Source organism: Rhamphochromis longiceps, linkage group LG20 (assembly GCF_057381845.1).
Source record: "Rhamphochromis longiceps isolate RC_006_pf linkage group LG20, R_longiceps_female_GT1.1, whole genome shotgun sequence".
NCBI lineage: Eukaryota > Metazoa > Chordata > Actinopteri > Cichliformes > Cichlidae > Rhamphochromis > Rhamphochromis longiceps.
Window position 1 is genome coordinate 18,497,342 of NC_140576.1, and position 16,947 is coordinate 18,514,288.

The 16,947-nt window shown below is 41.2% G+C and overlaps 2 protein-coding genes across 3 annotated transcripts in view; one reads left to right on the forward strand and one right to left on the reverse strand.

The window, feature by feature from the left end:
• Positions 1 to 16,908, forward strand: part of atp2b3b (ATPase plasma membrane Ca2+ transporting 3b) — a 110,966-nt gene extending 94,058 nt beyond the window's left edge. Inside the window, exons 23-26 of one of the 2 annotated variants that reach the window (XM_085392973.1) lie at positions 1,229 to 1,336; positions 1,597 to 1,779; positions 2,774 to 2,933; positions 10,792 to 10,961. In XM_085392973.1, the coding sequence (XP_085249099.1) occupies positions 1,229 to 1,336; positions 1,597 to 1,779; positions 2,774 to 2,933; positions 10,792 to 10,817 (477 nt within the window). In that variant the 3' untranslated portion in view covers positions 10,818 to 10,961. Of the gene's footprint in view, positions 1 to 1,228; positions 1,337 to 1,596; positions 1,780 to 2,773; positions 2,934 to 10,791 lie in introns of both variants that reach the window. The other variant, XM_085392972.1, reaches the window with a different exon arrangement.
• The window catches only part of LOC146645180 (scavenger receptor cysteine-rich type 1 protein M130-like), a 9,768-nt gene continuing 8,767 nt past the window's right edge, over positions 15,947 to 16,947 (reverse strand). Inside the window, exon 14 of the mRNA XM_085394301.1 lies at positions 15,947 to 15,966. Within this exon, the coding sequence (XP_085250427.1) occupies positions 15,947 to 15,966 (20 nt within the window). The remainder of the gene's footprint in view (positions 15,967 to 16,947) is intronic.

Genomic DNA, 16,947 nt, shown 5'->3' on the forward strand with positions numbered 1-16,947 from the left:
TCTCTCACAGTTGAAGTGTACCTCTGGTGCAAATTACTGACCTCTGTCATCATTTTAGGTGGGGGAACTTGCACAATCGGTGGCTGACTAAATACTTTTTTGCCCCACTGTATGTAAAGATTTTGAAAGAAAGCTTTAAGTAGTCAGAAGCAAAACTGGGTCTGGGTTGTCACTTTGTCACCTTCCCCCACGACAATGTTCCAAATTATACCTCCAGAAGACCAAAGTGAATATTACTGGCTGGCCTGCACCAAGCACTGACTTGAATCACATTGAAAATTCGTGGACCAAGGTCCATGCCAGAAGATCATAAAATCTGGAGGAGCTTGAGAGATTCACCAAAGAAGAGTCCGCGTGGATTGCTCAGGAGACATGAGTGAGACAACAAATGACTGCGGGCTGTTATCGAGCAAAAAGGATAGGCAAATGATTGCTTTTTGTGGAAAAAAAAGTATTTCTGTCTTCAAAGTAAAATAATATAAGCATCCACATAAAACTAGGATATTTGGTTGTGTTGAAATTCTCTTGTTCCATTTAACAACACCTGAGAGTTACTTTAATAACAGACATTTTCTGGGTGGGAGGTTAGTAATTCTGACCTCATATGTATGTGTACATACCTCTGCCACATTAATCACAACCTGAAAGTAATATCATCCTTTATTTAATATAATCATTTGTGGTTTTTACTTATCAGTGTTAGCACTAACATATTGAAAAGCCTGATGTTCAGACATTGTCCTCTGAGTAGAAAAAACAACAACAACATTCACATTCACACACACACCAATGGCTGATTCCGTACGAACCTCTTGCTTTAGTACTTTGCCTGATGATACTTCAGCATATAGATTTGTGGAGCCAAGGATCAATTACAAACTTTCTTTGTTTGCTGACCCATTCTAAGCCACAACCACTCAAATAGGCTCTGGTATTCAACGGTAATCACCCATCTATGTACTAACCAAGCTCGACCCTAATTAGTTTGCAAGATTAGATGAAATTGGGCATGATGAAATAGGGCTCAGTGTTAAGCCCTTAGGACTCCCCTTTTTGTTGGGATTGTAAGTTTTGGTGGCATGAGAACTCTGCCCCTATCATGGGACTTGTGTCATATGCTAAGTGTGAAAGTTAGTGATGGATAGAGCAGAGCTACATGGTGTAGCACTGCTTTCTGCTTTGTTTGTGTATATGTGTAATGAGTTCTTTTCCTGTGTTTCTGCTGCAGATCGTGATTGTGCAGTTTGGAGGGAAACCCTTCAGCTGTGCTCCTCTCAACATCGAGCAGTGGCTTTGGTGTCTGTTTGTGGGAGTTGGAGAGCTGCTCTGGGGGCAGGTAAGTAGCTCTTTAGCCTGCTGAATCAAACAACACTAAGCAAGTGTAGGCTGGCAGACCTGGTTTTTTCCAAGGTGAGGCTAAGGAAATATATTCACACTGCCTGAGAGAACACTTCAGAGCTATTTTGTGCTAAAACTGACAGTTAAATAATAAACCACTGCATGTGAACTAAGGTTGGAAAAGCACACACGCTGCTCATTATTTTGTCACTCTGGTTTGTTCTGGTCAAGTAACATTGTTACAAATCTGGCTTCCAGGTGATTGCTACAGTTCCTGCAGAGCGACTGCCGTGTTTGAAGGAGGCGGGGTTGGGACTAGAACCAGGGGAGGAGGAAGGGGAGGAGCTGGCAGAGGATGAGGAGGAGATCGACTGTGCAGAAAGAGAGCTGCGCCGTGGACAGATCCTCTGGTTCAGAGGCCTCAACCGTATCCAGACCCAGGTACTGTTTAACCAGGCCCTAACCAAAAGTCTCACCAACAGATTTCTAGACATGTCAGCCAGAAGCTTCACTTGGTCATGACCACAAGCAGTTTGTTTAAGGTTAATTACAGATAGATTGGGGAATCTTTAAAAGATGTGGTATGTAATCACAAAGAGCTGCACTTCTTTAATCATGTGCAGCATGATAAAATCCACATTACTATGGGAGTGTTCTTACTGCCTAAATAAACTGTTAGTATCATGGCCGTCACACGCTAACTAAAGAGACTTTTGGAAAGAAAGAAGTGCTGCATATTTGACTCTTCTTTGAGAGTTACAATTTTAGATTTGTTCTTACTCTTCAAAAGTCAGTCTCTCTCATCCATGCTGTTGTGCTCTTCTGAATTGTGCCAAACATAATGATTCAGGTTTTTGTTTTTCTCTCTCTCCCCAACGCAGCTAACCTTTTTGTTCCACAAAGTCACAATCACACAATGGCCTTCTCTACCTTGAGAGTGCTATTTTAGATGCTCAGAAACATAACAGGAGATAAATGGTGTGAGTGTATGTGTGTGTATATGTTTGTGCGTGCAGGAGTGAGTATTTACATGTTGTACGCAAGCTTATGCAACTAGACAGGCCACTGATTCGCTTGATTGCTTTGATTGATTCTTGCACAACTTTGTGTGAGAGCGGACTTTAAGACAGGGAAACGACAGCAGTCTCCTCCTAAGGAGTGTCAGAGAGCCAGCCCAGACTCTTTGCTTAAGTGCCTGTCTTTGCATAAAGTGGCCAGTTTTTCATTAAGAGGGTTTGGTCTGAGTGCGTAGTGTGTAGATGCACAGATTTTGTTAGTAATATTCATGAATCAGTTATGATACACTGAAATCAGAGAATTTTTTACTCTGTCTGTGACAGGAGAATCTTTTAAAAGGACCAAAGACACACGCACACACTCAGACTGGACTTTCCTGCCCTTACTGAATGATGCTGTTTGTATCTCTGTCCTGCAGATGGAGGTAGTGAGCACGTTCAAGCGAAGCGGTTCGTTTCAGGGAGCGGTGAGACGGCGCTCCTCTGTGCTCAGTCAGCTCCACGACGTAAACACTATCTCTACCCCCTCTCACGTAGCTCTCTCTACTGCAACAGCCAATACCAGCCCAGCCCCTGGGAGTGAGTCCGCCGAACGCATGTACACACATACAGAAGCATTCGTGCATACATGCACACACTCACACACTCATTCAGAGACACAGAAACACACACTCGCACCCACTCAACCACCCACACACTGCCACACAGCTGCACGGCACGTGGACTGCAGTATTTTGACTCTCTATGGTTGTGTCCCTCCGGCTCGCTCGCTACTCGTGTTGTGTGCAATGTGTCCTCTGTTCTTTGCTCTTATTCTCCCTTTCAAACAGCACCCAATCCTGCCACGGCTGTGTAGTTCTGGTATTGTCTGGTCTGGTCCCAACCCACTCCTGGTCCCAGGCCAGAGACTGTTTTTGTTGTTTGTCAGTGCAGGAGGGAGCTAACTGTTCTCTCTCTGTCTGATGTGCCCTGATGCAAAAGATGCAACACTTTTATAAGTGACTCAGATTTTAAAAAAACAAGGAGTTTGTTATGCATAATTCTCAGAAGCTACGGATGCATCCTGAAGTTTAGAGAGCAGATAACAGCTCCTCCTGCACAATGTGTTATTTCTTGTCCGTGACTGAGGTCAAGCGTAGTTACTGTGGTTTGCCTCTGTTGTAAAAATCTCTATTGTAAAGGTGTCTTTCTATTCTCTGAACAACAACACAATGTAGTACTTCTCTAATACATTCTTGAGTCTCTACATACTTTGGAAAATGCTACAAATATTTTTCACTGCCATAGAATTCATTATCATTAACAAAAGGCTTCCATGTGGCTTCAGCAATACTGTAAACCTTCGAGTATAAAAGCCCTATAACACACTGCTCTTTTTAAGAATGTAGTTTTATAAAGAAACGGTTCCTTTTGCCTCTATCTTTCTAGCTTTCCTTCTTCCTCTTCTCTCACTTTTGTTCGGTGCTGAAATTGTTGTCAACTGGTTATTTCTGTAACAGTATTTCCAGCTCCAACGTCACAAGTTTGGCCCCCTGACGTCTCCAAAAAGTCCTGATTTCTCTCTCTGTCCACTTTGTTTTTCCTCACCCCTTTCTCTCTCTCTCTCTCAATGGCAGTTTTCTCTTTCTTGTCTTTCTTCCTTATTTATGAGATATTACAGGTTCCCTGTTTGCAGAAATATTATGTGAAATGTTTTCTAATTGTTCTTCATAAGTAGAGTTGTTCTTTTGTAGTGGTATTTAGATTTTATCAGATCTAAATACAGGCTCTTGTGTAGCATACTGATAAGATTTCTTTAGTAGGTTTCTCTTCATTTAATTTTTTTTTCTCAGTTTTCTTGGACCTTACGTTGTCCTTTACCTCATCCCTTTTTGTCATCCTCCATTTTCTTACTAGAATAGCAATCACCCTTCCATCTTTTCTCTTGATTTCTTTGTATGTCAGTTCTGCACGTCTGTGTGAAAGCCTGTTTGAACACGTGTTCTTTGCTGACATATCCGAGAGCTGCAGTTTGACTTGTGTGTATTCTCTGTTGGCGTGTGAGTGTGTGCACCTGTGCTCGTATACCTGTCTGCGTGACTGCGTGCATGCATGTGTGTGTTTGTGCTGTCTCTTCATTTGATTGTCATCAACCGTCTTCTCAGTTGCTTCTCTTTACCTTTCTTGCTCCCTTCCGTCCATCCTTCCCTTCCTCCATTTCATGCTGACCTCCTCTCCACCATTCTCATCACATGTAGGTGTAAATACAGAGAGGCCCAAGGCAGCACTGTTGACACCTCATTGTCACAATCACCCTGTGCAGACAGTAGGAGGAACCTGGCCTTTGTTTAAGTACTTTGGAAACATATCCTTCACTTCAACACTTTATAATATAGCATGTTAAAAAAATCAACACTGGAAGTAGAACATTGGTTTGGTGTAAAGTTGGTTGTAGAGGAGTGGAAGGAGTGATGTACAGTCCAAGTATGAAGCAAGTTTTTAGGTCTGCTAGCTCATTTGCTTGCTTTTTCTAGTCTTCTACCTTAATTCGAATAGCTTGTTATGTCCAAATCTGTTACTCAACAGCAGCGTGACACATACTTTTTACATTTTGCAGCCATCCTGTAGTGGCTGAGCCCCTGATGGGAAACAAAATGGATTTGGACAAACAAATGGAACAGGGAGAGAATGTGAAGGACCAAGCATTAACTTTGAGTCTGATGTGACCCAGGTTGTGTTCTCTGAATCACTTTGTGCTGTCTGGAGGCATCCAGTGGTCAAATAAAATCTCCCATTGTTCTCAACTCCAGCTTGGTTTATGCAGAAAATATGAATCCGAATGTGTCACAAGCCTAAGCCAGAGAAATGTATATATATATATATATTTCAGAAAGGGTTTTTCTTAAACGAGAGGTCAGGTGAACCAACAATGAAAGTATGGTGCTAACACATATTGTAATGTGCCTGGAAGAGTATTCAGCCATGGCTCTTTATGCATGTGCCAGTCAAGGTGAATCTTTCCCTCTGTATTAACTGAAACAAAACAACACTTTCTTTACGTGGGCCAAGATTTTGCCATAAAATGCTACCATTCAGCTAATGCATGCTGATTCTTCTGTTAAAGATTTACCACGGACTCTAAGTGCTTTCTGTAATGATTACAGAAAGAGATTTTGAGATTAAATATTATTAAAATAAAAGTTAAAATAATATTTTGAGAATGAAGTCAGAATGTTGAGATTTAAGTTGTCATTTCAAATCAAACACTGCCACAGCTACTATACGCTCTACAACTTGCATAGTCAAAATTGTGTTTTAGCTTTTGTCTTTTGAGTTTCATCTCAAGATTTTGACTTTATTCTCAAAATTAACAGTAATGTTTCTGTTCTTAATGTGGCCCTAATATGCCATCTATAGTCCCTTTGGTCAAAATCGTGATAAAAATGCTTAACCATTTTTTGTGAGAAATTTGTGAGTATTGAGATGTTCTTTGGTTGTAGACATTACTGCTATCAGTGAATGTCCGCATTCTAACCTGCTTACAGTGGGTAAAGTGTGCTTTTACACCCACAATCCGGAGGAAAATCAAAGTCATGGCTCTCTTTTGACTTTGTGTTACAGTAATTTGAATGTTTATTGGAAATTGGAAATCTGTGAGCACCATTTTTATTTTTTCACAAGCGGTGTGTAAGCAAGCGTAGTTGCACACATAACACATAGCTAGAACTGGATTTTATAACAGCTTACAAGGGGTATAAATTAATCTTTTTATAGTGACATTTTTTTAGAAATAAAATCCCCACTTTTTTTTCAGTATTTTCCTCTTCTATGCCAGTGCAAACATGTACGCATATGACCTGATGCAGTGTCCAGTTTATACCCTGCAACTCGTCCAGTGTCAGCTGGGATAGTCATACTTTTCTGGGGCAAATGGACTGAAAATTGTTTTAAAAAATATTTAAGGTAAAATTGGCCTTGTAGTAGTTGTGGCTGTCCTGTAAACAGTTTTACTCTATGATTATTTATATTAATTTGTTAACAGTGTGAAAGAGATTTGGATTGTAATACTATGAGTGACCACAAGTTTAAGTTGGCAGTGAAGCTGTCACAATTCAGGAAATTGTTTTATATTATCACCCTTTTTTTTTTTTAATGACCTCTTAAGATGAGGGAAATGTCCTCTTCATTGCCAGGGGTTGGTTGTCTGATTGGACCAAAGCACCAAATTCACATTACTTGCAGATGCCCATGTGCTATCCAAACAGAGTGGCCTGTCCCCCAGCATTGCTGCTTATCCACAGTTTGTTTCAGGGACAGACTCTAATCCACTACCCAAAGTTCTTTCTAAAGCAACCAGACTTGTGCCCTGTTGAATTATGGTGTGCCTACACCCTGACATTGACACCACTGACTCCCTGACCAATTCTATGAGAAGACAGCAAAGGCAAATCCGAAGGAAATATCACAAATAATAAGTGGAGATATAAAAATGATAAAAGTCTTTGTTTATTGCCGTCATTCACCTGAGCTGTGTTGGATCTTAGAGATTCCTCTGGATCTTTAGAAGTGATCTATGGATCCAGTTTCATTTCATTTCAAGCTGAGTTAGTTAATTCCATGAGCAAGTCCCATTAAAGAGATTAACCTTTAAGTTTACTTTTGTCGGGAAAAAACAAAGGGCAATAAGCTATTTTACTCTAATCCATTCAGTTCTTTAGTAAAGAATTTTTAAATTAAAAATTAAAAAAATACATCAGCCTCCACCCTTAAATGGGATGTGAGCATATGACATATGAAGAAAAGATGCTCTTAATGCCACAAGGTGTCACCATGGATTACAGCTCATTATACCAGGGGTGAATGCCTCTTCAGTTGGGCCTCAATTCGGGAAATAAGAACCATTAACCAGTCATCTACCTCACAGCTTCTCCCAGTATTTATGTTGCAGTCTCTTCTCATCAGCAGTTCTTTTGCCTCTCTATCTTCCAGCGCCCTTTTTTCTCCTCGTACTTTAACCATCATTGTTTTTCCATCAAGCACTGCTGAAAGAGCCAACAGGGAGAGAGGGAGAGACAGAAAAGAAATGGTTGAGAGGAATAAGTAACACAGCAGTGCCCTGACCTCCGGGCCTCTCTGGTCACACTGGTGGGCGTCATATACTCGAAAGTTTACTCTTACCATGGAGACAAAATGAAAACAAACCGAGCACTGACGAAGTGAGAAAGTAACATTCTGAAACCTTCTCAGGCTGCATGAGGTGTTTTTCTACTGTCTGACATGCTCTTTGGAAAAACAGATAAGCACTGAACCTACCGCTTGACCGTCTGTCTGTACATCTGTATGTCTCTCAGTCTATCATATGAGCCAGAGTCATATATAGAGACTTCTCCTAGTTTGGCCAACTGCAGCATTGAACTCCATTCAGCTGCTTGACCATCCGCCTCTCATAATCACAGTTGGGACTCCAGTAGGTGTTGCAGTGAACATGAAGCTTTTTCTTTGCCGATCTCATTCGGCCAAACTGTCTCTGTATAAGGCTCTGTCTGCCTCTGCCTGTCAGTATATTTGCATTAAACTGTCTCTCTTTCTTTTGAGCTCATGCTGCTTCTTTTCCTCTGTTTGGGCGTTGGAGATGGGTGCATGGACCAACTGCTATGGCAAAGGAATGTGTTTATGCACGCATACACCACCTTGAAGTGCACTCGTAAAACTCACTTGTGCGTGTGTTTGTGTGCGAGCATGTCTGTGAGAGAGAGGGAGAGACAGAAAGAGAGTGTAAGTGACAAAGATCTGATTAAGCATGACCTGACTGTCTCTCTCTGTGGCAGGGCTGACACCCAAGCTTCACTCTTTTCTTACTAGTAATCTAGCTAATCACATAGTGTTCTAACCTGCTGATTCTTCATGATGTCACTTTTCTGTTTTGCAAGATTTGTTATTTTACATCCCGCAGCAACTTCATCGTCATCATTCTTGTCACTCTGCTCTCCTGTCTGTCACTGCTGCATGGCACACAGAACACTTTGCACATGTGCATGAGCACACGTGTTGGGGTGCTGACTGAATGACTCACAGTTTGGCTGTGTTTATAAAGCAGCTCTCTTTAACAAACAGCTCCCATGACTGACAGCTGCCCGATGCATGCGGAATTCAGACTCCAAACTGCACGATGTGGAGATAACTCTGGTCCACTCTGCTGCATGCATGTATTATTTATGTGTGTATGTGTGTTTGGTCACTGCTATAGGTTCTTGCAAAATTCTTCTTTTATTGTATATTGAATTAACACACTCACCATTCCTGCTTCTTTCTCCATTTGTGCCTAACAAACACCTTCATCTGTGTGTGCATGCCTGTGATCCTGTGTGCTGAGGTATGAGTGTTTTTCCCATGCATAATGTATCACCAGCCCAACAGATTGCACACACACAAACAGCCATATAGACACATATGCCAAGTGTGTGTGATGTAAAGTTTCTGCAGCTTTAGTGTTTTTTGTGATGGTGGCTACTGAATGTTTTTGTCTTGTAAGGTGTGACCGATGTGTGAGAACTGACAGAAACATGTCATCAGCCAACTCATTTTAAAACTATTTATTTTTCACTTTTGTGTGTTGGAGACACACAGGATCAGGTGGATGTCTAGTTGACGCTAAATTAATCCAGATATGATGTTACCCCAGTATAATTAATCTTCAATTATCAGACAGATTGCTATTAAATTAGTGCAGTGCCATGGTTTGGATGGTGATATAGTTAAAAACTTTAAACAAGATCTATTCTGCTTATTTAACAATGTGGTGTAGCTTCTGAAAAATGTGTTTCTATCCAGAATGGATCATACATGCAGGCAACACAAAGGACTTAGGTGGTTATTACATGATATGGTGATATATCTCAATTAAATGAAATGCACCAATTTATTTTCAAGATGACCTATTCTGCTGTCTTATAACAACCTCTCAGGTCATAGAGGTCCTGTCTGAAAGAAACTCGTCCTTTAACACTACCCTCACTTTAAGCCAACTTTCTTTTGATTGGCCTCCCTTCATAAACAACAGGTCTAAGCAACAGCTAGAAGAGACTTCTGTGCTCATAGCCAGGGCTGTTTTTGTCTATGTTAGGGATGTCCACTTTCAATGACATCATGCAGATCCAGATGTAGAAATAAACTACCTAAAACAACATCTATCTAAACAAAGTTATAAATATATTTATTTAATCCATGTTTTCCTTTCCATGGCTATTTGTCAACCTTCTTCCATACCAGTCAAATGATTATATCAATTTGTGCTCTCACGTCATCATTATAGCATTTTCTTAACTTGCTTCTTACCTGAATCCATGCCATAATATAAATATTAAAAACATAGGTCTTACAGTATTTATGCTGCTTTTAAGAATACAGTGTTAAAATCTATGACATCAAGGGGCTTAGGGCATGAAGAAGTTGGGTTTGATCACTCTGGGCAATTAAAGATGCATGATTCAAAAAGGCATCTGTGGGGCAGAGCGAAAACAGCTAAGTAGGGATTTGAACTAATTTGTCAAGTTGTTCAGATGACACATACTATTTAGCACCTTAAAGCCTAAAATATAATATCAGTTATTCATCATTTATTAAATGCTTTTATTGTGTTTTTACTTAAATTCTAAATGTAATTCATGTAAAATAAATAAATTCTTTTTTTTTTTTAAAGCTACTGCTCCGATGGGGATTTTAAACAGGATAAATCAAGAGCAGAAGATCAGAATCAAGACCTAGCTAACAGTGTGCTAGCTGTACATTTATATTTAGCAGACTGACACAAGAAGGGTATCAGTTCAGATTTGTGTATTTGAGCATTTTAAAAATCTTTTTCAAAATCTTTCTTCATACTAAGAGTTTGATGTTTATGTTTAGCTTAACTTAAGTAACAAAAAAACAAAAAAAAGCAAGAGATATAGCGCTAGCCTAACCATATCCAAAGTTAAGAGAATGAACTTACCATACAATTAAGGGTTTCTTATCCTTGAAAATAATATTGATGTGTCGATTAGAATGATTGATATCATTCTGAAGAGCACTAGTCACTTGCAGTGTCAAAACACCTTAAATCTTAGTAAAAAAAAAAATGAAGCATATTTTATCATTTCAAAATATTATTTTACTTGTACTCTGTTTAAAAAGTGGAAGATTGATGTGCCTTTGTCCTTTGTCCTGAGCGAGTCCTATTAATTTCAGCTTCCACAGCAGCTCTTGGTCAAAAATTTAACTGACCATTAGAAGTTACATTGCCTTTATTTTAACTGCAGCCACCTGGCCCTGAGTGTCTGCTTGTCTCTCACTCTGTTTGTCTGCTGGAGGACACAAGTGGGTCTGTCTTTGGGGTCCCATGTCTCCTTTTTCTCTTCTTTTTCTCTGACTTTCTCCTCTGTCTTTTTTGTGGTCTCTCCCTGATCTCTTTTCTTCTGGGCAGATGCGAGTGGTGAAAGCATTCCGTAGTTCACTGTACGAGGGCCGGGAGAAACCGGAATCCCGCAACTCCATCCACAACTTCATGGTCCACCCAGAGTTCCTCATCAATGACCTCATCCACAACATCCCGCTGATCGACGACACCGATGTGGATGACGAATCAGAACTCAGCAGATACCAGCACCTGCACCCGGCCCTCCGCAAGCCGCCCCCGCCTCCCACCCAGCCCCAACCCCCGCCTCGCACCCATCCCACCCGGCCCTACCGCCAGTACAGCCTCCCGGTGACCCCATGCAACCGAAACAACAACAACAACAGCAGCAGCAGCAGCAGCAGCAGCATTGATTCAATGGTCGCCTACAGCAACCGAAACAGCACCAACGCAGTCATCACCTACAACCGAAGCCCCCGTCATCACCACCACCACCTCCACCATAATCATCATGGCAGGGACAGGCCGGTGAAACCCTCAACCCCCTACCCGGCCCATCTCTACTGTGTGGAGACCTCCTTATAACTGATCTGAACTTGGGTTTGGGAGGGGGGGTGGAAAAAGGGGGGATGAAGTTAGGGTGAGAAAAAGAGAGGGCTGAGGACCCACACACATGACATTTTCATCTAATCGCCCTTTCAACAAGCTCACAAGAGGGAGCAAAGGACAAGGAGGGAGTGGACAATGGCCGGAGACTTCTGCTTACAACTCCCTGAGAACATGTTGCCACTTTCCCTCCCTTTGCCCTTACCCCAGCCCTCTCAGTCTGACTTCCCACCTTCACCCCAGTCCCTCCCCTCCTTTACCCACAAAACCATCCAACTAAGTCTGTCACCCCCTTCTTGTGGAACCCCACTCACCCTGCCCAGCTGCACACCAACTTCATGCACGCTCTTGTCACACACACCTGCAGGTCTGCTTTGGCAGGGTCTGAGTGGGGGGGGGGGGGGGGGGGGGCAGACATCCAGAAGAAAACCACACATTCCCTAATGCTTCAGCAGAACAAGGCCATGCGGCTATGGGGGCTGACTCACTCCATTTCTATTGGTGTTCATCATTAATGTTGTCGTCACCCACTTTCCACCACCATTTATCTACCGCAATTTATCTGGGTAGATTCTGCAGCCGCTTCAAAGTCACTACTTTGCTTGTAGTATAAGTAAAACGCTTTGTTAAAGCTTTAACAGTCATTTCCATTTCCCATTCATTTATTTCCCAACATAATGGTGCTCATTTATTTCGTTCTTATATATCATTTTATTTCTTCTCAGAAACTTTGAGTTATTTTTCTTTCATCCCTCTTTCTCGTTCATTGTGTGTACGTATATTGTCTTGTCTCTTCTGAAAAAAACAAACAAAAGCATAACAAAAAAAGGTTGCTGTTCATTTAAATACAATGGCTGTGACAATGTCTAAAAGATCAGGGCACTTATATCTATGTATCTGTCTATAGATACATAGATATAAATGTTTGGGAAGCAACAACACAGAACTCATTCATCACCTCACTTTGTCTTTGAATGCTGCCCCATTTGTTCACATGACCTGTTATCTGGAATATTGCTCTGAGATGAACAGTGTATGAGATGTCATGTTAATTTGGATATATTACTGTGTAAATTTCATTTCAAGCCTCCTGCCATATCCCCAGTATGCATGGGGAATATCTGCACCTGTCACCTTGGGCAACCTCCATGGCTGACATCCTCTTCCAGTCCCTTCATTTCTGTTCCGTGTCCCATCGTCTTCTCTCTTGCTGTTCCTCCTTTGCTCATTTTGTCGCATTACGTCCAAGAGTTTGTCGGTGCGTGTGTGTCAGCTTTTTTCTTTTTGAAAAAAAAGCTGAATGCTTGGGAAGCATTAACCCTTTAAATGCCATCAAACACGCAATGCACAGGCGAAGGCCCTTTAAGACTTAACGTGCACTCGGTTGAAAGCCCCTCCTGCTCACATGATCAGGTCGTCTCTGTTACGTAACCAGCGCCCTCTGCGCAGACAAAAGGATTGTGCCATTTTAACCTGCTCAGTGTCTCAACCACATGCCCGCATCTAATGTCAGTGTTCACTTTTAGATATCAGGTACAACCAAGAAGAGCATATTGTAAATGTTATTATGTCCTTGCGCATTCCCCTTCATTACTATGTACAGATATAAGGCTATGTGTTTTAGCTAGTTAGCTCCATTTAGCATAAAGAGCTAGCCTAACTTATTCAGAAACACCTGTAAAGCACTCCAATTACCACGTGACGTCTCCCTTTTAAATTTTTGAGTTATGCAATTTTGTTGCTTTTGTTTTGTGCCAGGGAAACAAGCAAAATCTTAGTTAAAGTCTGACAGCTTTTCATATTGGGGCGACTGTGGCTCAGGGGGTTGGGAAGTGTATCTGTTACCGGAAGGTTGCCAGTTCGATCCCCGGGCTCTCTGTCCTGGTCGTTGTGTCCTTGGGCAAGACACTTTACCCTACTGGTGTTGGCCAGAGGGGCTGATGGCGCAATATGGCAGCCTCACTTCTGTCAGTCTGCCCCAGGGCAGCTGTGGCTACAACCGTAGCTACATCCACCAGTGTCTGAATGAATAGTGGCATTGTAAAGCGCTTTGGGTGCCTTGAAAAGCGCTATATAAATCCAATGCATTATTATTGTCACAATATCTATGAAAACATATGACACACAGATAAGGATCTGTAAATTCCATCCTAAATGCAGATATAACAATAGTAGTGAGTGAAGGCTGATAGTGTTTGATACAGGGGTTAAGCCTATACATTGATGGTTCTGTAACCTTTAAAAAACACAGGACACGTGCAGGTCAAAATCTCTTCTCTCTTGGCTGTCAAGAGACATCAAACTGCTACAAGAAAGAGCATCATTGTGGTGACAGTGGACTGTGCTGCAGGAGGATGTTTTAGACAGCAAACAAGAGGAACTGCTGCTGCTACACCACAAAGCTCACAGTCCCAATAATGGTCTCATAGTTGTTGACACATTATTTCCATTTATTTCCACTTTATGCTGTTTATGCAGGTCCAAGTCTCATTTATTAAATTATTTTAAAATTAAAACTGGATGCAATAAAGATTTCAGGGCTTAAAACATCCCCAGCCAGACTCTGGACAGCAGGCTCATGAAACAGGTAGTAAGTTTTCTTTGTGACACTAATCTAGATCTATTACAGTTTTTACAACAGAGCTTTCTTAAGGTTTGCTGTTGTGGTGCCTCATCATATAAAAGATGAAAGGGCATGGAATTTAAACTTGCTGCATTTCATTCACTTTTCAACACACATCCAGGAAATAAGGCCAAAGCCTCTGGTAACAAACACAAGTATCAACCAAGTCCTTTCCAGGTCATAGCCCTTAAAAACATAGCCAGCAACTACATTACTGTACATCTGTGGATCACACCATGGTGTGATGCAGTGCAGAAGGAGATATGACTCAACTCAATTTCAGTGTAAAAAAAATAGAACAGCTCACTAGTGTTTAAAAAACAAACAAACAATTAACCACAATTACCCATATAAAAAAACATCTGGTTAGACAAACAGTGAAGTAAATGTAGGCTTGCTAAGCTGGAAACCAATCATCTAAACTTTGAGAATCCCTAAAAGAAATGGTTAGAAATAGAAGGATAAGTCATGGTTTTAGGAAGGTTTGTGTGCAGAGTGATTTATGGGTCAGGCTAAGTACACTTCTGTATTAAACCACATCTAACCTGTGAGCTTTATACGTGCTGCTAGAAGAACTGAACTGTTTCTAGTCTTTATGTCAAGCTAAGCTAAACTAAGCTAACTTCCTGCTGAACCCATGCCTTTATCTAACTCACTACAAGAAACCCAGTCAGCCACTTTGCCAGACATTATGTCTAAGCTGCCAACCTAAAAGGCCATAACACACTGCATGAGCACACAGCCCAACGAAAACAACAAAAGAAGAGAAAAAAAAAAATCAGATATCCACCATAGTGATGACACCAGTGACATCACCTCCACCTTGACATTCCATGGAACATACATTCCAAACATCACATTCCAGAGCAGCTGTGAGAGCGCCCTCCTGTATCCCATATTGTACTAGGTGTGGGTGGACCGCTGACTTCATGTTGCCTCAGAGTGTGACACCTCAAAGCAATGCAAACTCCTGCTACCTCCCCTTTCTCTGCCCCTCCACCTCCCCTGCAGCTGACTTGTCCCACCGCCAGACTAAGGCAAGGGCAGACGTTATGCAAAAGACTGCCATGTCGACAAACGCACCCAACCATTGGATTAAAACCACAGTGAGAGAACGCATCTGTCCTGCTAGTTCTGTTTCAGTAAGTGCGCAGGGCTTTCTGGGAACACCCTTACCTGTACAGAACTCTTGTCTTCTTGAATGCTCATCATCATCGTCACCACCTTAAACCGACCTGAGCTGGGTGGGGCAGGTGGTGACACTGTATTGGTCTGTCTGTTTTGAAGCATGCATTTGGTATCATTAATGTCACACTTTATGTGTTGGTAAGTCATTTAGGCTCTGATCTCTCCACATCTGCTCTCTTCCTCTCGCTCACTCTCTTTCTGTCTCTCACACACACAGACACACACGCACGCATGCGCACATCCTGCTCAAGTCTCCTCTATTTCAGCACAGCTACATCAGTGCTTTTTTCTGTATGTATGAAAACACGCACACACACACACCAGACTACAGGGCAATAATCTCAAGTGGTGTAAATTTGATTGTCCAGCCATCTCTGTCCATCTGTCCAGCCATGTTACATCATGATGTTGTGAGCCAGATTCACAAAAGACAAAACAATGTGAAGAAGAATATATTTATCAGAATTATTTATCAAAATTCTAAATTGTACAACTGCACCATTGTACAGATCGCCCAAATGTGCACATGTGGATCTTTGATTTACAGGTACTATGTTCCTGTTACACTTTTTTTTTAAATGTTTCTTTCTTTTATTTGAATTGCTTTTTGTAAAGAGAGGAACAACAAAATGGAAGCGCTTGTATTATATTGTTATTATTATGATTATTATTCTTGATTTTCTCCACCGGTGCTCCCACTGATGGAAAGACAGTTGCACATTCTCCTGAGCATATTCTGAGGGCTGTGTTTTCTGTCCAGTGAACAGCCCCTGAAGTGTGCTGAGGTGCAGAGATGCTTACAGTCTCTTAAGACCAGAGACACCACTCTATAAATAGAGAACAGGAGATACAAATGTACCTCATTATAGTCTGAAAGACTGGACAAAGTGGGGACCCAGAAGATGGAGAATCAGAAGGCGATGCAGAGCTAGAGACTGCAGAAGTGCAGTGCTTCCATGTGCTGTTTAGGCTGCTCTTTTAGATCTGCCACCAGTATTTACTGCCATGTTACCACAGGAACAAATGAAGGCTTTTACATTATTCATTATACATACTATTGTAAATATTATGTGTGGAATGGTCCCCCTTCTTGCACAAAGCAGTCCTGTTCTGCAGACAGAAAATGCAGCCTTAACTGTGCTGAAATAAAAAAAAAAAAAAGGAAAAAAAAAAAAGACCAAAAAAAAGAAAAAAAACAAACCATGAAGACTATTGAATATATTAAAGAGTTACCTGCCTGTTATTTAAGCGAATAAATATCTATATATGAGAAAGAACACACCTGTATACTGTAGACTAAGTCTGTATGGAAATCTAAGAGAATTTAATGGGAATTAAGTCCAACACCTTTTGTCTGTATGAAAGAAAAAAAAATCAAAGTATTCTACAATAATAACTTTGACAAAGTTTGTGTGGTCCTGTTGTTTGTTCACAATAATGCAGGAATGCCCTTCCATTTTCAAACCTCTGCACAAGGTGATGCATCATCCTGTCCCTCAAAGGTAACTAAAATCACCTGATGAACATCGAGGATTTATATCTGTGTGGGTTTCTTCATCAATGAACCTGACGCTTCAGCTACTTTCTTCAATAAACCTCTTGCGCAACAAACATGGTGGCTTGTCAAACAGGTGGAGTGGATAGTATTAAAGTGGGCTTGTTATGCTGTTTCTTATTTTCTGTAATACATCCTGTCACAATGGTGAATTCAGATATTAAAGTTAACGAGGTTTGTGTATGTATAAAGAGTTGACAAAAGTACAAACATTCTGTACTTAAGTTGAAGTACAAATACTACTGTTAAAAAA